Source organism: Anopheles darlingi, chromosome 2 (genome assembly GCF_943734745.1).
Source record: "Anopheles darlingi chromosome 2, idAnoDarlMG_H_01, whole genome shotgun sequence".
NCBI classification, from domain to species: domain Eukaryota; kingdom Metazoa; phylum Arthropoda; class Insecta; order Diptera; family Culicidae; genus Anopheles; species Anopheles darlingi.
Window position 1 is genome coordinate 25,698,842 of NC_064874.1, and position 23,646 is coordinate 25,722,487.

Below are 23,646 nucleotides of genomic sequence, written 5' to 3' on the forward strand. Positions count from 1 at the left end.
TGTCGTCGTCGTCGTCGTCGTCGTCGTCGTCGCGGTTGTCGCGCTCCTCGAGGTCAGACGTCGCACTTACTCTGAGCTCTGAGGCGTTTGGTACAAGGGTGCGCCGGTGTTACGACTTGTCATAAATCTTCGCGTCCATGCGGCCCCTCGGCATTCTTCTTTGCCGGCAACCGCCACACCACAGAAGAAGTAGAAGAAGTAGAAGAAGAAGAAGCAGGAACGCTCCAATCCAATCCGATACGATATGCGCGCGGTCAGATCTATTTTTTCACGCTGTCACCACCACCGCCACCACCACCACCACCACCACCATTCGTCCATTCGTTGTTCGTCGGCCATCGGCCACGGAATCAAACCGAAATGACCCCCCTCCCCCCCTTCGGTGCCCCGGACTCACCTTCCACCGCGTGCGTTAGTCCTCCGTTATTTTTAAGAGGTGAGAATATTTCCGTTGAAATATTTCGAGTATTTAATTGTGCTGCGTGCTGGGTTTTATGTTGCCACTCTCCCAGCCCCCTTACTACTCACACCTCTCTCTCTCTCACACACCTCACCTAGTTCCCACTGAACAATGAGTAGACCCCTCTGCCTGCGACGCAGCGAGAGGAAGGCTGAGGAGGTTGAAAACGAAACCCCCGCGGCCTGCGACGGGGTCGAGGAAGGGGCAAATGCGACGTTCACTATGGAACCGCTCGTAGGCAGCGGGGGAAAGAGCGGAAGAAACCGCGAGGAGGAGGAGGTTTCGCGCGCGAGCTTGTGGGACGCGGCTGCGGAGGGGGAAGGACGGATTGGGAAGAGAAGAAGGGCGAACGAAAACGAACGCGAGCTTGTGGGTTTCGATTACGAGGGGTGGGAAGGGCGCAAGAGTCGAAGGGCGATTCGAACGGCAGCGCGCAAGAGAAGGGAACAGCAAAACGAGACGGAGCAACCTCGAGCAAAATTCGGCAAAGTCCCGATCGCGGCAGTCGAAATTTTTCTAAGTCCCGGGAAGCACGCACCGGGACTTAGAAAAATTTCAGAGTCGGCGTCGTTCTGGGACTTAGCCAAATTTGTAGCAGTGAAAGTGTTGCGGAAAGTGATAGTGATTTTGTGAGTGACAGCATCAGTTTACATGCAAGGTAAGAAAAGTCGACATTGTGAAGATGCAAGTGATTTAACACCTTTTGTTTGTTATCTTTTTCTCCGACATGTTCCCGAGCATCGATCGAAGAACGCGTATGGAACACGCGGTTGAACAGGAACGTTCATGATCGCAGCCCGGATCACGCCGCCACAGCGACGCCACCAAGCCAGATGCAGACGTAGACGACGCCACCACCACCAACAGCACGAACGGCAAACATCACATCATGATGACGTCACACCATGACGACGTCATCACCAAAGTCTTATGGCGTCACGGGGTGGGTTCAAAGCAATTAGGAAAAATAAACGCCACCGCCATTGCGCGATGGCTTACGGACCAATCAAAGCGTACTTCATTTTGGGTAGGGAAAGAGTATAAGACAGAAAGAAAGGGGGCTATAGGAGAGAGCGAGACAACCACAGTCCACGTCTCCGAATCGCTCTAGTCTCCGTTCCTTGGGCCCCTATAGTCTCGAGCTAGTCTCGTGGGTTATTTGCCATAAGCGCGTTGTTCCGGAGACTAGAGCGAGACTAGAGCAAGACTACAGCATTTCTATAGTGAGAAGATCGTCTCACTGTTATCTGGGTTGGTTTTTTTTCGTGGCCGGCGTTTGCCGCTTTTGACGGTTTATCGCGAGCACATTCGAGCTCTTCCTTCCTTCTTTGTCTTCTTCTTCACACAACCTTTTGCACTTGATGCGCTTCGATCGTGGTGGGAGGGACTGTTGTGGCCCACTTTCTTGGGTTTCATGGGATCACTTTCGCGTTCTTTTCTCACACGCTCGTATGTACGGCTCGATAAGTGCTCCGTTGAGAGATATTACGCCATCGCGACCCTTATTGTGTGTTGCGCAATTGAGGTTAAACGTGGTTGTCTCATGTGTGGATCCCGTCCAGAGAAAACAAAAGGGAAAACGGAAAATGCGAAACATTCCAGGTGCTGAGCTGTATGAGTTCAGACGATGAGGAGTCATTCAGTGGCAACGGGATCTACTCTACTCTGTGAGATGGATTAACCTGTTAGAATCTCTGTTATTCACGAGAATTGTTTTTCGATATATTATTCGTTTATGAATCACTTACTCGTTGACTCACAAACACAAAGATCATTGTTCAACAGCGTCATCATCAACAGCGATTGTTAAACCGCACTATCACCGAGCGAACATCTCAGATAATCAGAGAAATGGTTGAAAACCAATCAGTTGATTTGTGTTCCAGGTATTTTTGACTAAACAATCTCCAAATTTTGATAAGAAATAATGTTATTTCATAATATAAATTTCGGCCATCGATTAATCGAATTTAAGGCTTTTCTCTAGGATTTTTAAAGCTCACCAGTGATAACCAGATCGATAATTTTGTATGATGTGTAATTTCCATAGCATACAAGGACATTTCGGATATTTTTAAATACAATTAAAAAGCAATTAATGTGGTAAATGCTGATGTTTCCCTCCCTAAAACGTTGGATGCTCAAGCGAAAAACAATACGTAATATGCTCTCTATCATTACTTCCCAAAAACGAGGATTTGTCAATACTTTTCAAGAGATATTGATGAAAGAATGCGGATACTAATCTATTATGTTATCATATTTGTGGGGTTGGAACACTTTAAACGTCCCATAATTGCTTCTCCCTACGATATGCTTTAATTAAGATTCTATAACGACTGTATTGGAGCTGGGTATTTGTGTAGAACAAACAATAAAGCATGATGTTTAATCAACATCATCCGTATGCAAACTTATTAGCTTCACGTTGCCCGAAGGCAGAAAAAAAACAAAAAACATAAACATCCAAACGAACGAATGAGCTCGTTCGATGGAAGTTCTTTTAGCACAAACTCTGTCCCGAATATCGCTTCTGTGCATCACCAGAGGCAGCAGAGACATCAACAACGTACGAAGGCCGGCCGTCGAGCAACATTTTTTGGAACAACAAGTTTGTCCCAGGAATTGCCCCCCACCGTTGGCGTCCTCGTCAATCGCAGACGATAGCGCGCGCCGCGTTGCTTAGGAAAATAAATAAAACATTTCCCTGCGCATCGCTCGCTTTCTACCGGAACGAATGGTGGCCCAATTGGTTGGTTGGTTGGAGGTGCTCGACGTAGTGCGTAAGGAGTTCCATCAAAGTTTTCCCTTCCACGCAGCGGTCCGCCAGTGGTTTGTGTACGCAGGCAGTGTTGCTGAAACGCTGAAGTGGAGCCAGGAGAGAGGCTGTGGCCGAATAGCAAAGCGTATAAAAGAGAGATCGAGAAACGGAAGTTTGGTTTGGTCCGCCGGTGATGCTGGAAATGGGAACAAGGGGAAAGGGGAAAAGACATCAGCAGTAGCACCACCAGGAGCAGCAGCAGCATACTTGAGTAATCGTCATTCGTCTCGCAGTCAAGTAGAACCGTTAGGAAAAGTTTTGACTTTCGGAATGCTTTTCGGTCTTCCCTTTCCTTCCGCGTCAAGCATCCCGAATGGAAACATTTTCAGTTGACAGTCGGAGCGGTTTTAGATGTGATGGAGTCGAGACGAGTGCGGAAAATGGAACAGGCCTACGGAGTGGCACACACACACCCTTGCATATAGCAAATGGTAAATGGTTTGCAATGATAGAACTTTCAAATGAGTTTTTCGTCCTCGTCGTCGTCGTCGTCGTCGTCGTCGTCGTCGTCGTCGTCGTCCTGGAGCAACCAAAAGTCAGTCTGGCCTTGGCCATCCTGTCCCTATTTCTGTCCCAGTATCCGCTAGTTTCCGATGGACGTGGAGGAGGCTTTGCAACTTTGCCGGTTGATGGATATCTGGCCAGACTTTGGAGACACAATTTGACTTCGGCATAGCCGCGGTCGCTGAAGCGTTGAACGGTTGAGCATCAAACGTTCAAATGAAATTGGCTGGGATCAAATGGGCATCCCGGAAGGAGCGAGGGGTGGGGGGAGCTTTCTCGTTTTCTCTTCTTGGTTGGCCTTGACGATTGGCAATAGTTTTTCGGCCGGAACCGCGCAAAAAAATGGGTCCACTGTCCGTTGAGTGATAGATTGAAAATCATACGAAGAGAAGTCCAATTGCACAGACTCCTACAATAGCCATAGCTTGGGCTTGGTCTGCTAGCATAATTCAATTTAAAATAATTGATAATTTAGCTTTCTTGAGCGTTTTTATATTATTGAGGTTGGGATGCAGAAGGGATGGCAAAACAGCACAATTTTGTTGTTTTTGTCAGAGCAGACTTGGTTTGCTCCATTCTAGAAGATTTTTTTTGTGTTTAAGATTCTGCTATTTTGATCTTTGCATTAATCAGCAAGCATAAGTAGAGCTTATAAATAAGTTGAGTAAATTTATTTTTGCTCTTAGCTACATTTTGCCTTTGCTATAGTTAGCTCCGGTATTTTTTGGTAGCCAAACATTTATGCTAGAGTGCTTCTTTAGAAATAAGAAGAGAAAATCTACTTGCCGTATTTGTTACGAGACATAGAATTTACGTTAATGCTGAGGTTCGACAGGATTGCAACAGATTCCTTATTGTTGTAATGGAAAACACAGGTACGTCAGCGCTTAAGCATAACACCATCATCTTTATCTTATTCGCTTCTAAGAAATCCTCTCTGTTCAAATGATGCTGCCTTTGATCTTGTATGATATCGAATTCAATTTCTTAGAATTGAAATTGAAAAGATGCTGCACGTACACATTTGTCTTCTTTGTTAGTAAGCGATGATAGCTATGGGAAATATTTCTGTAGTTACCAAAGAATCGTAGTGACCTATGCATTAGTAAGTAATACGATCCATACAATAGATGATTCTTTTAGTTCACCTCAACGATTTTGCATTTGTTTTATATAACTCTATGTGATAAAGCAACATTAATTAAAACTAAAACTGGTATGGTGCAGTTTGGTTTTTGATTTCATAAACTTGTGTGTCCTTATCTCTTGAACATTGTTGACCTCAGCCTTTACCGTAGCAACAATCCAGTTTCAAGCCAACAACCTCATAAGGTCACACCTACCGCCCCATATTTCTCTTTCTCTCCCTTTTTATGGTGCTGTTTAGCTGTTCAGTGTATTGTTTATCATCACGTAGCGCACGAAATGCTGAAAATTCGCACCGAGAAGACATGCGCGTTGCCGCCACAGCATCATCAATCCACATCCACAAATGACCGGTGGATTAGTGAGGCCGATGATAAGCGGAGACCCGCGAGATCACACAACTACTCGGAGTCATCTAGCCACTATTCAGGAGCATCAACCGGTATCTGCTGCTGTTGATTGTTAAGATTGCGACAAATAGCGTTCTTCCGGTAAAGTGGCCACTCTCCAGTACACTATAACAGATGCCATCGAGCACATCGTGACCGTAAGTGGAGGTGCGCGCGTCGTCAGAGCTCCAGAATGGAGTCTGTGAGTGAGCCAAAGAAGCGTCCGGCACCGAGTGGACGCTGGTTTAATCCTCAGTTGCTGCAGCTCAAAGTGTCACTGTTTCTGATCTTCGGTGCAACGTGCGCACTGCAACCGTACCTAACGATCCACATGCAAAGCATCGGCCTGACGGTGGAGGAGGTCGCCTCGGTCTATCTGACGCTACTGTTCACCTCCTGTCTCAGTCCACCGTTGACCGGGTTTTTGATTGATCGTTTTGGACGCTACAAACCGGTGCTACTGTCAGCGATCGTACTGAACGCACTGTCCCATCATGCCATCCACTTTATTCCACCGCGGAACGAAACCGTTCTGCAGCATAACTACTCCGTGGCGCTATCGGTTGACCGAACGTTCCTTGTCGTGGAGCACCAGCAGCAGGTGAGAGACCAGTTCCATGTGATTGTGTGCCACAACAGCTGATTAGCTAACACTCGAAACTACTTTACAGGATGGAACCAAAGCAGTACGCTGCCCGGGAGAGTGGCCACTAAACGGCGCATGCAGTACAGGAACGAGCACTTCCTACACCCTAACTCTGACACAAAACGGTACAACACTCGAAGCCGTCAGTGTCTGCGGTAGCTATAGTGTGTCGGAGTGTGGCAGACGTACTCTAGAGACCGGTCCGGTGTTACTGCACGAGACGGAATCACTGGGCACGGAATACGACGGTACCTTCTGGGTATATCTGATCGTACGCTTTGTCGCAACGCTGATGCTCGGTTCCACACTGACCGTTACCGATCCGATCGCCCTCGACATGATCGAACAGCACGGTGGAGACTTTGGGCGCGAGAAACTGTACTCCAGCGTCGGGATGGCCATCTCGACGCCATTCACGGGCCTCCTGATCGATCTGTACTCCCGGGGTAGCGATCGGACCGTCTATACGCCCGCCTTCTACACCTACGACGTGCTGCTGCTCTGTTCGCTCGTTTCCGTCTGGGCGATGCCGATCGGACGGAAACCACCGGCCGAACACATTATGGGCCACATGGGACGACTCCTGCGCCTTCCGCACGTTCTCGCCTTTCTCGTGTTTCTCTTTCTTCTCGGTAACTTCTGGGGCTTCATCGAGAGCTATCTGTTTGTGATAATGAAATCGATGGGATCACCCAACTATCTGCTCGGACTGACGTACACCGTCGGTACGGTCGCGAGCATTCCGATGATGTACCTGTTGTCGGCCATTACGCGCCGCGTCGGTCACGTTAATTTGCTCGTGTTGGCATTCTTTGCACACGCCGTCCGTATTCTCGGTTACTCCTGGATCAGCAATCCGTACTGGTGCTTCCCGATCGAGCTGAACGAAGCGATCTCGTGCTATTTTATGTGGGTCGTTGCCACGACCTACTGTGCGGTGCTGGCACCGAACGGGCTCGTCGCCACGCTGATCGGTGTGGCCGGGATGGTGCACTTCTGTCTGGGCAAAGGTATCGGTGCCTTTGTGGGAGGGTTTTTGATTGCACGCGTCGGTCTGCGGATGGCGTTTCGGTACGTCGGTTACTTCGCGATCGCGTGTGGTGTGCTGTATAAGCTGGTACATCTGGTGTGGTTAAGGCGGTTCGATCAGCAGCAGCAGCCACCGAAGGAGAAGGTAGCGGAAGAGCTGGTTAAAAGGCGACCCTCGATATTGCCGCGTGCGGATCAGTTCGGAAGTGCGCTATCGTTCGGTTCGCATCACGCAAGGACCCACAAAACTCACCCGGAATCGCGGGACGTTGCTGCTGCTGGCAGTGAACCGGAACAGCAGCCACTCCAGAACGGATAGACGGACCCGAGTGAGACCCGAGATTTTGGGTTTTCCCTTATAAACTTCTGCAGATGTCGTCCCTAGTCTGCAGATGTCCTCAGCATGTTCGGAATCTTCATTGCTTCCGAGCCGTGGAGCGGATTCTGTGCGGATAAACCTATCACAGTGTGCGCGTTCTGTGATAAGCTAACATATGCTGCTGCTGCAGCTACCAGCAGGAGACTTCTAACTTATGGCCTTCATATCCGGATAAAAGGTCCCCCCCCCCCCCCTCTATTATTGCCAGCGCAGGTCACAAAATATATATTTTTATGCTCTCGCAACCTTTTATGGGAGAGTTTGGTTTCTCTTCTTCTTCGGTTTTTTTTTCATTCATTCGCCGGCACCTTCTGGAGTCGATGCCCGGGACCACCTGCAGCAACGGTTCTACGGACATTACGTTCTTCGAAAAAGTTATTCGATTCTTCGAGTGGTGCCCTGGTGCCCTGGTCCCTGGGTTTGAGGTTCGGTTCGAGAGGTTAATAATAAAGAACCTGGTGCTGCTGGTGGTGCTGCTGGTGGTCTCTCTAATCAAGTTCACGACCAAACTTTGCAATCAGATACTTTAAACTTAAATGAAACGGCCCCTCTCCGGGACATCCAGTTTCCGATCCTGCCAGCGTCCCGATAAGAGCAGGATCGAAGAGAAGCGACCACCGAAACGCAGACCACATGCTGATTTTTCGTTATTAATAAAGTTTCCAATCGTTATTTCCCTCTGCTACGCCTCCGTCGCTTCGCTCTTCGGGCATTGCAGTTATGCAAGCTGTGCTACCTTGTCCTCCAGCCTGGCCAGCCAGCCAAGGCGCTCTTTCCTGGTCTTTCTACTCGTCGTCGTCGTCGTCGTTCGAACACACAAACTTCGTCTCGGCACCCTTGGAGCCGGGCACATCTCCGTTAGAAGCATCGAGGTCGATGCGACGACGACGACGACGACGACGATGCATCATCATCGCTAAGACACTGTGTCTTCGTCCGCGCCAGCTCCAAGCACAATCAGCATTCAATGATGCAGCATCGCAAACGGTGCCGGAAAAGTTGCTGCAAACCTGTCACTTGCACAGGCAGGTGATGGGGTACGGTGAAAGCGGACATGGACGTGGACCTTAGGAGCGTAAGGACTTCCGATGATGGGCACGTGCACCGCTGATGACACTGAACTGCGCTTCGGGATTTCTCCGCCGACAGCGACGTGATGAAGGTTGCGCACTGATTGAATTCGTTCCGTTGGGTGGCCACAAGTTTTGTGGCTTCCTACGCGACGTGACGTGTGTTTGAGTTCCGTCGAGGCGTCATGCGATAAGGGGAACAGAATAGATAACAGCACACTTCAACCGAGCGTCTATTAACGTCTCTCGACCCACGAATGCGAGCCGCTTCGTGGATCGGAGAATTTGTAAAAGGCTTAAACGGCGGACTGAGACCGTTGCTCCGTTGTCGTTGCTTATCTCAAGTGCTCAACGCATAATTACTGGCCTCGTTGGTGTGGCCGTTAACAGGGAAATGGTGTCCAAGCGGATGCTTGAAGAACGGAGGAACTTTACGCTCTTTGGGAGTTTGTTGCACAACTTTCCAGGCCTCGCGGGAGGGGGAGGACGGTGCGGTGGTGATGGGATGCTGTGGTCATGGTCGTAAATGGCTGGCGCTCCATCAAATGTCGCTCATTAGTGGCCAGCAACCCCTCGGTGCCCTTCCCGGTCGGTTGCAACAAATGTGTGGACGACGTTGACGCAACCGCAGCACGCAGCGTCTCAACCACTCCCACCTCAGGGGCGCATAAATGGAGCGGGTGTTTGGTCTAGAGGTCGAGACGGGGATGGAGAACACATCCGAAAACACATCATCATTTAATTACTGTCTAATAAATTTCCGGCTTCGGGCCTGAGATGCTACTAAAGGAGGGGGAAGGGGTGCAGGAGGGCTGTTGGTGATGATGATGATCATGTTTTCACATTTTCCATTTTGCCGCGGTTCCCGGAGGGCCTCAGGGGGGGCGTTGGAATTGAGTTTCCTTTGCGTTAAAAGATTATGGATGGTTTCGGGCATTTTCTGTTGCTGCTGCTTATGCTTATTATGAGCGATGAGCCGGCGGCGGTTCGAGCGATACATTCGACTCCGGCATGCATGTGAGTGTTTGTATCAATGCACCGGAACATATTAGAAGGTTGCTGGAGGGTTCAATTCTCTTGCAAATGATGGCAAGAGGGTAAACATAACAAATGAACACACCATCGACCAGGCTGGTCGTTTTCTGACGCTTTGATGTAGAATATTTCGGTGTAAAATTCAAGGAGATGGAATTGTTTATCATTGAGATTATAATTGTCGATTTAATATAATTTCAATTGGCGATTGAAAGCAGTAAGCAGTTCAATATGTAAACAAAGCTATTCAAGGTAACTTCAGCCTTGCATTCAGGGAAAAACGGTTATTGCACTCCGTGCTAGCTGTGAATTCGAGTCACCGCGAAAGTATAAATAATCAAATATTATTTAAAGCATTAATGTTGACTCAAGACATTGAGCTTTTGCTGAAAAGTATTCAATACTCTGTCACCACGTCTGTTGTGTGTTCTGAGTATGACTTTCTCAGTAGCTCAATTCAATTGAAGAGACATCATCTTTCATCGTAGAAGGAACTGCAGTACGATGCAGTTTTCTGTTCCAGTTTTAATCCCTCGGCAGCCTCGGTACTCAACTGACATTAAGGTAGAGGTAACATTGACTATTCTATTAAGACTATTCACAATTAAGCGTTGGAAGGGCCTGAGCAATCATAGAAGAAAAAAGATCTTTAATGTCTGATGTATTGCTCTCATCGTGGAATGTCTTTTGCAGTCACTTTTACATCGTCGCTATTAATGCAAACGATAAGAAAAGAATCCTTTTTTGAGCATGCCCCTGAGCGCTCATCAACACGCATGTCAATCCAGCACGCCAAGCCTGGCACAGCCTTAAGCAAAAATAAAGTTCATTTAATCTTCACAAAACCATACCAGAACACGGCGTACACCATGATATGGTAATGACGTGGCAGCATCACGACCACCACCACCACGACCATGAGTAACCCTGTATCTCATCTCGGGGGCGAGAGCTCACACGTGAGGTGAGGTGAGCGCGTGGTTGCGTACGAGTTTGAAAATGAAAATGGAAGTAAACAAAGCGGCGTAAATTAACATTTCCTCTCGCAACTCGCCACGGCAACCACCGTTACAGCATCTCCTCTTCTTCTTCAGGGATCCCTTTTTGCCCCCCGCGAAAGGGCAAACAAACACGGGGCCGAGCGCGAGCGCGAACGCGTGGCGCCTCGGAGTTGCAAAAGAAACATGGCCTTGCATGGCGTGGTGCTGCATAGACTCACGGCTGACACAACGACGAGACAGGAGGGATCAGCAGAGGCCAGAGGAGAGGCGTAAAAATGAAAAAAAGAACCGAGAATGAACCGTACCCCAATAGTAATAACACGGCGGACGACGCGTGCCTGCAGCGGACGATGATGATGGCAGAATGGCAGAACGAACAGGAGGAGGAGCTAGCACGCGACCAGCACGCGGCCATTGCATCACGCGAAGCGATATGTTTTCGCTGCGAACGGCCATTTTGCAAGTGGCAGAAACCAGTGCGGTTGTTAACTAGGTCACGCAGGTTCTCGGGTGTGTCGCGGAACCTCAACAGAGACCAGAATGGGATGCTGGAGCGTCCCTTTTTCCAAGGGATTTGTCTTGAAAACGAAGGTTTGATGTGTTTTTTTTGGAGGGGGTCGCTAAAACCTCAATCGCGGCACCTTTTTGTTCGAAATCAAATCCACTCTTGGCGGCGACTAATTGATTAAATGCGTTCACCATTTTCCAATTCCAATCACATCCAATCAATCATCACGGCTCTCGGTGGTGGCGGGTGCCGCAGTGGCTCAAGTCAAGTCTCCGTAAGCCACTCGACGAGACCAATTTCATTAATCCCATCGATCCGCTGCTGCTGCTGCCAACGTCGACACCGTACCACGCTGGGTGTCGATTGGTGATGTGACTTCTACTCTGCCACTGACGCTACTGCTGCTGATGCTGATGGTTGTTGCTGCTCAATCAAAATGACTCAATTTTCCAGCTCACTGGCCCCAGCAGCAGCAGGTCTGGCAGCAGCAGCACGAGCACGAGAGCTCGAAATGATACAAAATCGGCCAGCATAAAACGCATGGTAGCATCGTTTGCGAGCTCCCCCTGGAGCCCATTACTCGGTGCGCTAGCGGAGTAACTAAAAGAAAATGGAAGCAACTTTCGAAATGAAAAGCGACGCGACGCCACGAGAGTAGCATAAGAAAATGTGGGGAGGAGGGGAGTGAGAAACCGGCTTGGAATCGGCCCCAAGACGACGACGACGACGACGACAACAACGCTGTAGACGGTGTCGAGAGCAATTTCGAATTCCGGTCACGTAACAAGCATTGGTTGCTCGGCGTTTTTATGTTTTCCCCAGGTTTTTGGACCAGGGAGCCCGGTTAGACCCGACGAACTCCGCCTCGTTCGTTTGGAAGATGGGGGTACTCCTCTCTCTCCCAGCCTAGTCTCCTTTCCTCGAACGACCGTTCAAATGTGACAGCAAACGTTAAACGTCCAGGAGGATGGGAGGATGGAGTAAATAAATAGCATCCCATTAAGGTTCGAACGAAATAAAAATAGATTTCTAAGGTGCCCTTTCCTTGTGCTAGAGGGTGTGTGTTCCATTTACCGGAGAGAAAAAGAGAGAGAGAAAGTAAAAAAAGAAAGAGAGAGGGCACCAGATCGACTCGATCGAGACCGGAAGCCACGACAAGAGTTTATCGATTAGCTTTGGGAAAATGGATTTTCGGTTCTTCGGAGGGGGGCGACCTTCACTCCGGTGCCACATTTCAGTCCCTCCCTCTAGAAATAAGAAAAAAACCTTCTCAATAAACACATCATAATCGGCACCATTCTGTGGCGCGCGCTTCAATCGCTTTCGTTCATAAATTGTTTCCATAATTGGTGCTGGCAGGGCGCTGCTGCGAGGGTGCGAACGCCGGTAATCGGTTGGGAAATCTGCTCGATTTGATTGACCAACACGCGGCCAGACGCGGGGCTCTTGACTTACCGAGTTAACTGCAGCCATGACCTGGGCTAGTGGTGGACGTCCTCTTCTTCGTCGTCGTCGTCGCCGTCGTCGTGGTCGTCTTCGTCTTCCTTGACGTTATAGTTCACGCTGATGACGATGGCGGCTTCAGTGGTACCGCGGGCGTCAGGTTTGCGTCAGTGATTTTGTCTGGAATGAAGAAACCAGCGGAGAGAGAGAGGAGAGTTCGTTAAAACAATGTATCGACCGATCGGTGGTGGTATCGGGAAGCAAGTGAGAACATGCGTTTGACAAGGTTCATGTGTGTCAATCTTTTATGGTCCGTACTTCGTTATTTTCCACCTTCTAACAGATTGCCAAAGAGGTGGTCGATAAAGGAACCAATTTCTCACATTCTCTACGTGTTCTCAGAACATTGATATCCAGGGCTGATAAAAAACTTCGAGTCAATTTGCCACTTTGAACGCCTTGGTACCCATTTTTTGGATGGTAGCAAATTTGTGTTCAGCATGAAGCGATAAATCATAGTTATTACAATATGACAAAAAATTCTAGAAAAATAATATAAAAGACAATATTTATTTCCGACAATTGTTTGGTTTGCATAGTATGGAAAATATGTCGGTTATTTTTTTAACGATCTTATTAGTGCACCAAGCGATAATATTCTGCAGATGGAAAGTGTGTCTTAAGAGGTTGTATTTAAAGAATATGGGCTTTTAAACCGAACTGCATGACGTTGTGAAATCCGTTGAAGATGCAAGGCAGTTGATTTTAAGTACACCTAAGTTGCCATTGCTTCTAGAGTGCATAGTAACGGAATCCAATATAAAAGGAAGACCGTTGTTGCACAAGTTAGAGAGTTGAGAGTGTTAAAAGGGTTAAAACGTTACAGTGTTAAAAGAGTTAACAGGATTAGGGTGTGTTAAAAGAGTTGAGTGTGTTAAGAGTGTTGAGTATGTTAAAATAGCTAAAAAGGGATAAAGAGTCAGAGTGTTAGCGTTAGAGTGAGCGTTATATTGAGTTCGAAATAAATATTAATCGTCAACAAATTCCAACAAAACAGAAGTGCTTTTCAAGATCTAAATTGCACTGAGCATCTGCAGAACTTGAACTTATGTACTTCTAATGAATAACAGTGCATTGAATATTTTCGAAAATGTATGGTGTAGTATGAAATTACGCCTTATCGTACCTAATACTGTATGCTGCCAACAGTTCTTGTTATTCGCATGATAATACTAAAACATGTAATGCCCATAAACCTTCAATCAATTTTCCCTGGACCTCATCGAAGCAACCAACGCCTCAAAACACTACAACAACGACACTGAGCCTCAAGCCCCGTATCCTAACATTAAATGCTCACATGAAACCACAGAAAAAGAAAACACCCCGAGATAATTGAGATTCACTTGCACTCAGCGTCAGCAGCAAGTGCAACAAAATGGCGTCTGACAGCATTGTGTGGTGGCGTCGATGATGGGCGCTCGACAACAGCTCACACGGAAAAGGCGGCGGTCGCCATGGTCACGCCTCGTGGGTTCATACGATCCCTTTGGGGTTTTTGGGGGGTTTTCGTTTATCCTTCTGACCCACTCTCTCTCACTCACTCGGTCCCTCTTTCGTTATCAAGAGAAACGAAAACGGAGAAAAGCCATTGCGCTGAGTGACGAGTCATTTCACTCCCCCCACATCTCCGTGTCCTCTGGTTGTTGTTGTTGTTGTTTCTGCTCATTTCGTCTCATCCATCCGCAGGCGCATCATAATCGCCAACGAGAGGCTCCACATGTTCGGGCGCCTGTCAGTTTCGTTTGGCGGGTGGCCAAACGCTGAATCGGCATGTAAAGAGGGATGTGCTGCTGCTGCTTCTGCTGTTGCGACCACTCCTCTGCAGCTTCTTGGTTTTTTTCCCGTTCCATCTTCCCCCCGTTACCGCAGACCCTGAAATGGTGCTGAATCAAGCGTAAAAATTGTCGTCTCCGTCGTCGTCGTGGTCGTCGTGGTCGTCGTTGTCGTGGCCATCGCGGAAGAACGGCACAGGAAGAGCAGAGGAGTGTGCGAAGAGTAGTAGCTGGTCCCCGACGGTGCCAAAAAATGGTTGTTGTTGTTGTTGTTGTGCCGACGACGACGACGACGCCATGACTCATGCATACCGGTATGGCATCGTTATGTGCCGGTGTCGGTGTTGAGTCTATTTTCGGGTGCCGTGGCCACCGTTTTGGTGACGTTGGCTTGGCAATGGGCCACACACACCCAGAAACACACACACACACACACACGCGTGCAGTGGTATCCTTCGGTGCACGGTCTACGGGAACTGGGACATGCAATGGCGGCGAGATCATCATCGCCTCGCCATCATTTTGGGAAGGGGGTTTGTGGTTTCTGATGGAACGCAAGCGGAAGCCAAAACAATCGACCAAAAGAAGGACCAGGCAGTGGCAGGCTGCAGGTGACAAGAATGCTCCGAACGCCCAAAAACCGCAACCGAACAACGCGACGATGCAGCTCGCGACGACGAGGAACGAGGGTCGAGGGCCGAGAGGGAAAAAAAGCAAATTTCGTCGTTTCAACGATAAATTGCCATATCACGCTCTGTCCCTCTCTTTCTGGATCTCTCTCTCTCTCTCTCTCTCTCTCTCTCTCTCTCTCTCTCTGGTCTCTCGGTGAGCCAACTTCCGCTTCAGAAGTCATCAGCAGCAGCAGCATTTGGCTGGCAAGTGTCGAATTGAGAGAAGGGTTTTTTGTCGAGCCGCAGCGCGCCGTCTCGGTCTGTCTGTGGTTTTCCTAACGTCCTGCCGTGCCTGCAACTGCCATCGGACAACTCGCACGTAGCCCGGTTTGTGGCCATTCTGGCAGGCGGGACTCTGCTTCAAACCCTTCCGCAAAAGAATCTTCTAGGACACAGAAAAAAAAGAATCCCGGCGCTGCAACTATTCGCTTCGCACGCCAGACGCCATTTCTGCTCGAATTATTTCACGTGCACACACACACCGAGGCCTGTCTATTGGTGTGGAAAAATGCGGGAATCACCACCACGCCACACACTCTTCTCGGGATGCTGTTGTCGATTCCGATATCCGATCGATATTTAGCGAACGGCGGCTTTGAGGGAGAGTCGTCTGCTCAAGCAAAGTTTAGTTCGAGTTCTGTGTGTCTGTGTGTATGTTGAGATGCAATTTGCGCTGCGTCGTCCTTGCGTCCGCGACGCAGCAAAGTGACAAGATTTATTGTGGTGCGTCCCCCCAAGCCCTCAGCGCTGCCTGTGCCAGCTGTCAATTGTCAAGATGTATTTATTACGTAAAGTGCAGACGGCGTACTTGGCTATTCGTGAAGACACACTAATACACAATGGACGACCAATATAGCCTTATAGCAACCGAGCAAGTCGTTGTCGGCGCAAATACCATCAAGACTAGTGCTATTGCTCGCTCGCTCGCTGTTGGAAAGTTTATGAAATGAAGAGCTCTCACACTCGGGCCGGGTTCGCATAAATCAATGAATGCAATGCAAATGGGACCCGTTTTTGGGGACAGGGCCTCCTCGGGGAGATCGGGTTCTAAAGTAGCACGCTGATTTATTTGGCTCGAGCTTTCAATTAGCTGCAACGGATAGATGGGCGGATGGACCTGGACGGACCGGACGAACCGGAGGGTGGTGGGCTTCAAATTCGAATCGCGCACCAGTGGCTCATCACCACCACCGACCGCCGGGGGCCAATTAATTGAACGTTTTGGATGGCTAACGGGTAATGGTTAGAGGGTGCACACCCATTCCTATACCAAGGCCTCATTCCCCTCCATTTTCTCACCGATTGGCGGCTGGCATGAAAATGCAAAATTCCCTTTCCCCCCTCCCCCGATGGGGTTTGGGTGGTGCAGAACTGGAGGGTGGTGGATTGGTGAAGGGAGGATCCAAAAGCGCCCGCGCTAAATTATTTTCGCTATTTTCGGTTGAGATCATATTAATTAGCCATTAATTAATATGCTTCCTGTCTGTCTGCCTGCCTTCCGTGTGGAATCCGCTACCCGGCCGGCTAGCTAGCACCTAGGCTAATGCTCGGGGCCTGTGTGGGCCGCCGCCGCTGCTGCTGCTCCGGAACATGGAATTTCCATTTTCGGGTTGATTGAGTGGAAGCAAGTTTTATGAGTGAATCGGTGGGCGCACGGTTGGTGGCGCAGTTCGCACACTGCGTTTCGCATTAGTTTGGGAATGGAGAGTGTGGGTTCGGTCGGGGCCAGCAAGATGAGTAAGTTGTAAGCAGCAAGCGTGTTCGCCGTCTTAAACGATGATCGCATCGACCGTCCGACCGTCATCAAATTCCACCGAGAGACCGTCGCTCGGCGTCGCCGTCTTGATGGAGTGGAATTCGAAAAATTAATTATTGCATTATCGTCGAGGGCGAGGCATCACGAAGCGGAGGATTTTACGGGGTGCTACAGCAAGGGAGAGTGAGGAAGAGAGAGAGACAGGGAAGAAGATTGGAATGTTTTATGGACAACATTCTTTGAATTCTGCCAATCGAGGTTCATTCATTCTTTTTCCTTAAATGCTGCTCCTTAAATGGTTCTAAAATGCACAGATACATATTTATAGTATTAAAATACACAGACACCAACACACGTTACAACAAGCAACTCAATTTCATTTTTAAAGCTCATTCACGCATTTCAAATTGCAATCCATTTGCCGGTGGTCCAAATTACTAATCCGAATTACTAAGTTTGTCGAATGTCGAAGCCGGAAAAGATTTTCCCTTCGTAATTAACAGCATTCCAACAACAACGGTCGTGGAATGTAATGTTCCGTTCCGTCTTTCTGTTCCGCGTTTCCCCTCACCTCACTCAAGGTAGTAATTCAACAATTCCACAGTCTCGCCCGTGTCGCGATCACGTCCCAACCAAAGAGCACCGACCGGCCGGGAGTGTGACAGTCGCTTGCCGTGCGCCGTCCGGTCGGGTCGGGTTGGGTGGCGATAATTTATGCAAATAAATCTTTCCACCAAGCATTCGCCCGCGTGTGGTGAGGTGAGGTAGAGCGCGCGCACGCTCTAAACACAACGCGCTCCTAATTGCCATTGGGATGCGCGAATGTGAATGCTGCCCTAATAGCAGAACACACTGTTCCCTATTCGCGTTAGTTTGGTCGTTGCCTGCCTGTTTGCTTAACGATTGCGCACCATAGGAATGCCTCATTTAGCGTGTTTTGAGTGCTACTACTACTACTACTGCCGCTTCTACTGTCGCTGATTGAGAGACAGTCCTGATTATCGGGCAAATCGAATGGACAACAACGACGCAATGCAAGAAGGGGTACTTCAAACATTTTTGTGCATTTTATCGAGAATAAAGCATCTTCCCGGGTCCGAGAGCGATTGTGTGGAATCACATTCGAAAAGTGGCCACTGGCCAGTTGTTGTTCCCAAGCTCCCCATAGGTGGCGGTAACGAAGCGTCAACGAATGTGGATATAATTATCGGCGAACTCTAATTTACGTTCCTCGACCGAGCCAACCACTTCAACCGCCACAACTTCGCTCGTTCCGTGCAACCTCCTCCCTAACGGGCGGGGATGGTTTCCGGTCCCTCCCCCTCCCACCCCCCGATGCTCACTCTAGTTTCTCGCGGTGAGACGCCATCGATGCAATTCGTTTGCCAGAGCAAATAAATAAACATATGAACAGTTTAAATTATTCCCACTAGGGCCATGCCTCGTGCTGTCGGCAGCGGTCCTTCAGTGCACTACCCTCACCTCTCCACAAACCACCTTTCCTTCCCTGCGCCACCCCGTGTGTTGTTAAATCGAAACCGGCACACCAGCATCCCAGCAGCATCCCTTTCATGGCGGCTGCGTGTGTTTGTTCGAGAGAATAAATTGCATTTAGTATGCAACTCGAATGCTTCAAACGCCGATTTCGACAATTTCACCACCAGCACCACCGTTGCTGCCATCAGCACCGTCAAAGGGAAATGCGCGCACACATACACACACACACTGGAGGAGGAAACTGGAAAATGTGGTCCCGGGTACGGCGCATCGAAAAGGGAGCGGAGAAGCGCAAAATGCATAATTGAAGCAGGCGTCGAAACCGAGCGAACGAGTCCAGGGGAGGGGCGTGGGGTTTTGTGGTTTGCCTCAGCAGGTTTTTGGCAAGCACACGCGCGCCCGCTAGCGAGTGACTCACAGCAGGCTCTGGTCCGTGGGTACGTGGTGCGTTTTGTCGGATTGCTTCTTCGTGCCCGACCGAGGTAGGCTGTGGTGATGGTGTTGTTGATGTTGTGATGCTTTGCACGTCTTCAAAGCGAAGCTTTAAACCAAGCGCCCCAAACGCATGGATAACAACGTTAAAGAGCTGAGAACGCCGACGAAATGAGTCGGTGGAGCATTAAATTTATAAATATGTTCCTCGTCGAAATATGTTGTTTAAAATTTGCTAAAAAAAATTCACCTAATGGCTGGTCCCATTTCCAGTGAGTAATGGACGAGGGTCGAGTGATTGTGATCGGTCAATTCTGTGTCGTAAAATTTTCACACCCATATCAAGGACATTATTTCATCCTCCCAAAACATGTTCGTGTGATTTCTTTTGTTAAATGTGTTGATTAATATATTTTAAATTCGGTGGGACCCCTTCGCAATGTTCGCACCGTTTTGGCCTCGTTGACAGTGGCCGCTTTACCATGGAAGACCACGGAAGGTGCGTGTATGTGTGTGTGAGTGTGTGAAAAATGTCCCCAACCCCGACTCTGCTCCGTCTTGTTGTGCGCGCCGTCGGTGTCGAGGTTATTATGACACGGTCTGTGCAAAACAACTTTTCACGCGATTAAGTCATCACACGATGGCCGTGCGTCCCCGGGGGGACGCGGCAGAAATAATGCAAAAAAACCGTCGAGTGCAGGAAGATGGATATCGTTCGTTTCGTGGGAAGCGTTCCGGAAGACGGTGACGGTGCGAAGAAGGGTGGGTCAATTAATAGGGGGAGGGGAAGGAAAAGCGAGGAAATTGTGTTGGAACTAGCGCGCTGAAGTGGCAGATGATGGAGTGGATCGAGCGGCGTCCGATGTGGAATTCAAACAACCGCCTCCCCTACTCCTGCCTTGGCCAAGAGGTGGAAGGCTGGCGGGCTGGTCTGGTAACAAGTCAGCAACACGAAAAGCGCTTATTTACATCTCCAAAACCCTCTGCTCTTATTATGACAATCGTATCGCAGGCGGAAAGGTGCCACCGAATGCCAAACCAGCAGAAGGAGAGAGAGAGAAAGAGAAAGAAAAGCGAAAAGAAAGAAGGAGAGATCTAGAAGGCGTGTGACAGAACGAAGCATCCAGGCAAGCCAAGCCAAGTGCTGGTTCCGAGGTAGATCCGGAATAGTGTAAAAGAAGTGGTAAAAAATGGCGCTAAAAAATATGATGAAAAACTTGGTCTTTCGATGAACAAACAATCGAGCATTCGCACTCCCCTTGCCCCGGAGAAAGCAAATCTAATTCCCCTCCTCCCCGTCTCGGTGGTGACGACGGTGTAAAGCCAGGAAAGAGCCGTGAGAGGTGGCTGGCAACTCGTGAGACGTGAGACAGAGAGGGGAGTGGTGCGAGTAGCATCAGAAGATGAATGATGCGCACAGCAACGGCACCGAGGTGCAAGGTCGCAGGCCTCTCAGACTGCTCGGTCTCGACCGAGGATGACGTGGAGGAACGATGAGAGAGGGAGGAAATTATGAAAATATAAATATTTGTCTTCAGCTGTAAACCACTTGCCCGAACGACCACGAACCGGGAACCGCTCCCCTTTCCTCCCTTAACCGCACCACCCTTCTCAGCTCTCAGCTCTCACTTTCCGGTGGTGGAATTATAAGCCGTGTCGACACACCGTCGTCGGTCTTTCTCGTGCCCGTGAGCGTGTTGCTTTTGCTGCTGCTCTTAGTGGTGGTGGTCGTGTTGGTCAAATGTCACTAATGAGTGTGGACACGGCACGCAAGCAAAGATGGATGGTTCGAAGGTTTTGCGGTTGCTCGGCCACAAAACGGTTGCGGTTCAGGCTTATGCTCATCGAGGATAAGTTGATCGATTGAGAATGAAAATTTTCCCTGATTTCCACCGCCACCGAAGAGAGAGCGTATTTAAACATGATTTGCTTCTGTTCTTTGAACACTCGCCGGTTACCGTAGCAACACCAATCTGACGTTGTTACTGACAATGGATTGCTGCAACTGCAGCCATGTTTATGGAGCGCATAATAAACAAGCAAACAAGCAGCCCACGGAGCATTCAATCCGGAGCGAACACTTCAAACTACATCATTTCAACTCGTGTTTTCTCGCCCGCTTCTGGGCGGCATGTTTTCCACCCCAGACCCCTCCGCGAGGGGAAAGAAAACAGAGGAGAAGCGGTGCAAAACATGCTTGTCGGAGGAGCAAGCGCAAAAGCGAAGGTGCACCACGCACAACACGTGGCATAACAAGTGTTCCAACTATCAGGACACAACCTGGCGGCTGCCGGAACAGGTTGAAGACGAAAAAAAAGGGATTTCTCGGAAACCTGTGGATGCTAGCCCGACCATTCTTCACCCACTTGAAGGAGGAACGTGAGTGATGCGGAAGGAAGGATTACACCGCACAAGAGCACTGCTGGCTGCACACCAAGAGAGGCACACCAAGCCAAGAACCGGGCAACCCATCATTGGCTTTTCTCGTTTGCGAAACCAAAACGAACCGGGGGTTGTTTCCGGACTCCCGGCGGGGCGAGGTGCATCATCACTGATCCGGAAATGCGGGCCACCGACCCGGCCCCGGCCCCGGTCTTGCCCGGAATTGGGTCATCCAAATCAATAACTCTCTCGACTGGGAAACTGTGCCTGTGGCCAGTGGCAGGGGAACGTTCTGGTTTGGGGAAAAAGAACGAGAAAAGTAAGGGGATGGTCCCGGCATAATCTCGTCATCCTGCCACACACACACACACACACACACACTCGCAAGGCTGGGCCGATCCGGTAGTCGTCCATTAGGCACAGTATCAGCAGAAGGAGCCGGGTGTGGCTCCAGACCAATTGCACGCTCCAGTGGCAATGGAGAGCAGGAAGTGAAGCGAGCTGGAAGCAAGCAAATTGTGGTAGAAAACCGTTCCGTTACGCCAAAGGAACCCTCATGCCATGTGCACATGAATGGTGTGCACGGACCGTACCGTACCGGCGCCAGCGGCAATCGACAATCGAAATAAACTGCCAGACTTACGACGTAGTTCCGGTTCCATCGCACGCGCTTCGTTTCGATCTCGGCAGCGTAGGCATCGTATCGTCGAGTCGAGCAGACGCATTACAAGCCGTGGCTTCCGGTGGTGGTATCCATTCTCGATGCTGCTGCTGCTGCTGCTGCTCCTCCTCCTACTGCTGTGTGTGTGTGTGGCCATCGACGTTAAACGCAAGAATTGATCTCGCACAATCCGCATCCATCGATCACAGCACAGACCACCAATCGAACGGTCCTCGGGACCGGGAAAGGAATGTGAAAGGAAGGAAGGAAGGGTAGAAGCTGATGCGCAAACGCGCCTTCCGAACCGATAAATTGGCTAAACAGACCGCGACACCGAGCGAGCGGCGGTGTTTTCGTTTGGCGTTGTTTAAACACTCGCATCTTGTCTAAATATGATGCTTCGGTGACGGTGTTATCGGAGCTAGCGTGTGGCAAAAAGGGAATTTAGGTCAACATGCAACAAAACGCAGTGGAAACGCACTGGATGGATGGATGCTGTCTAGTGGCTGGAACCACAACAAAAACGGGGGTGAAAAATTCACCCCCAACAGGGGAAACTGCCACCTGCATCCTGGCTGCTGCTTGCGATCGCGTCCACACACGTGCGCATTTGCATACTATCAACATCGAGCGGCAACATCTATCGAGAGAGAGAGATGTGTGTGTGTGTGTGTTGATGTTGTTGTGCGCGTGTGTGGTGCGGCAATTTGTTAAAGCAATTCGCACCGCCAAAAGCACTCTCCAGCAAAAGGGAGCCCAGTCGGCTTTGTGCGCCAGCAAATATGCAAACCGATTATTGAACAGAGCCAGAGCCTACCCAGTGCCTACCGGAGCCATGGAGACCGGGGCTCAACGGCAGCAGCAGCCAACCCCGGCGACCGGATCGAAGTGAGCCGGAGTGTCGCAACGTTTCATGAATAAGCAAAATATGATGTTAGCGGTTAGTTGTTCGATACGGTGATGGCCTGAGGTGTGCAGAGCAGAGAGAGCAGAGAGAGAGAGAGAGAGTGTGTGTCGAAGAGTGCGGGGAAATGTGAAAATTCTGTTTCAAAAGAAAATACACACTCGCACACGGACAGGTCTCTCTGGCGGTGTATTCGTATTCGAGAAGCCCGCGGCGGAATGGCACTCCAGGCGTTCCTCCTGTGATGCTCCGTCGGAATAGATTACCACCCTTCTGGATGAGGCCAACCGGTTTCGTCAATCAAGCGCGTTCCCTCATCTGAATGTGAAAGTGTGCGATCGCAGGGAGAGAGTAAGCAAAACGAAGCGAGTATCGCGACTGGATCCAGAAGTCATCCGGCGACTAGGAAATGGCTTTTGGGCTGATGTCGGTTGTGTTGGCCAAAAAAAAAAAGAAGGAAAAAAACGCAAAACCTTCTGGGAATGCGCAAGTGAGTGACAATGGAATGGTCTATTTATATGCGTGTGATCCGCTCGTTTCATCTCGCCTCTAACGAGCAGCTGCGTGAATGCCGATAGGTTGATAATTGAACAACGGTTCGAGGCGGAGGTGTCGGAATAGCATAGAGGATCGGCGGTTCGAAGCAATTGAAAATTGGAATTCGTTTGCAGCTATCCACACCCACGCACACACACACATACATAGAATTGAAAGCACACATTCTACACGAGCTTGCGTCTAATTGGCACCAAAAAACTGTGGCGCTGAATGTCGCAAAAAGAAAGAAAGAAGCTTCTTGGCGCCAAGGCGCTGCCTATAAACGATAAGTGCACCGAAGACAATCTGCAAACCTCTGGCTCTGCGTGGAATGATTTCTGCTTGTCAAGTGCAACAATAAGTTGGCCGTTTCACCCTTAAATTAATCTCCGGATGTCATGAATTTCTCCGTGGGGCGACGATACGAAACGAACCGTGCCTTCAGGAACGCACGGCATGGCATCCCATGGCATGAAAAATGCAAACAAAAAAAAAACCATTAAGACGAAGGGTACCACCATCAACCCGTCGTTACGCTGT

The 23,646-nt window shown here is 49.4% G+C and overlaps 2 protein-coding genes across 3 annotated transcripts in view; one reads left to right on the forward strand and one right to left on the reverse strand.

The window, feature by feature from the left end:
* Positions 1-23,646, reverse strand: part of LOC125947885 (serine-rich adhesin for platelets) — a 140,872-nt gene that overhangs the window by 98,499 nt on the left and 18,727 nt on the right. For both annotated transcript variants that reach the window (XM_049673369.1, XM_049673368.1), the window contains exon 2: positions 12,444-12,611. In XM_049673369.1, coding sequence (XP_049529326.1) covers positions 12,444-12,461 — 18 coding nt within the window. In that variant the 5' untranslated portion in view covers positions 12,462-12,611. The remainder of the gene's footprint in view (positions 1-12,443; positions 12,612-23,646) is intronic.
* On the forward strand, positions 5,453-7,994 carry LOC125947934 (major facilitator superfamily domain-containing protein 6-like). Its single transcript, XM_049673500.1, has 2 exons — positions 5,453-5,921; positions 5,992-7,994. The coding sequence occupies exons 1-2, from the start codon at positions 5,514-5,516 to the stop codon at positions 7,312-7,314; spliced, it is 1,731 nt and encodes a 576-aa protein (XP_049529457.1). The 5' UTR covers positions 5,453-5,513; the 3' UTR covers positions 7,315-7,994.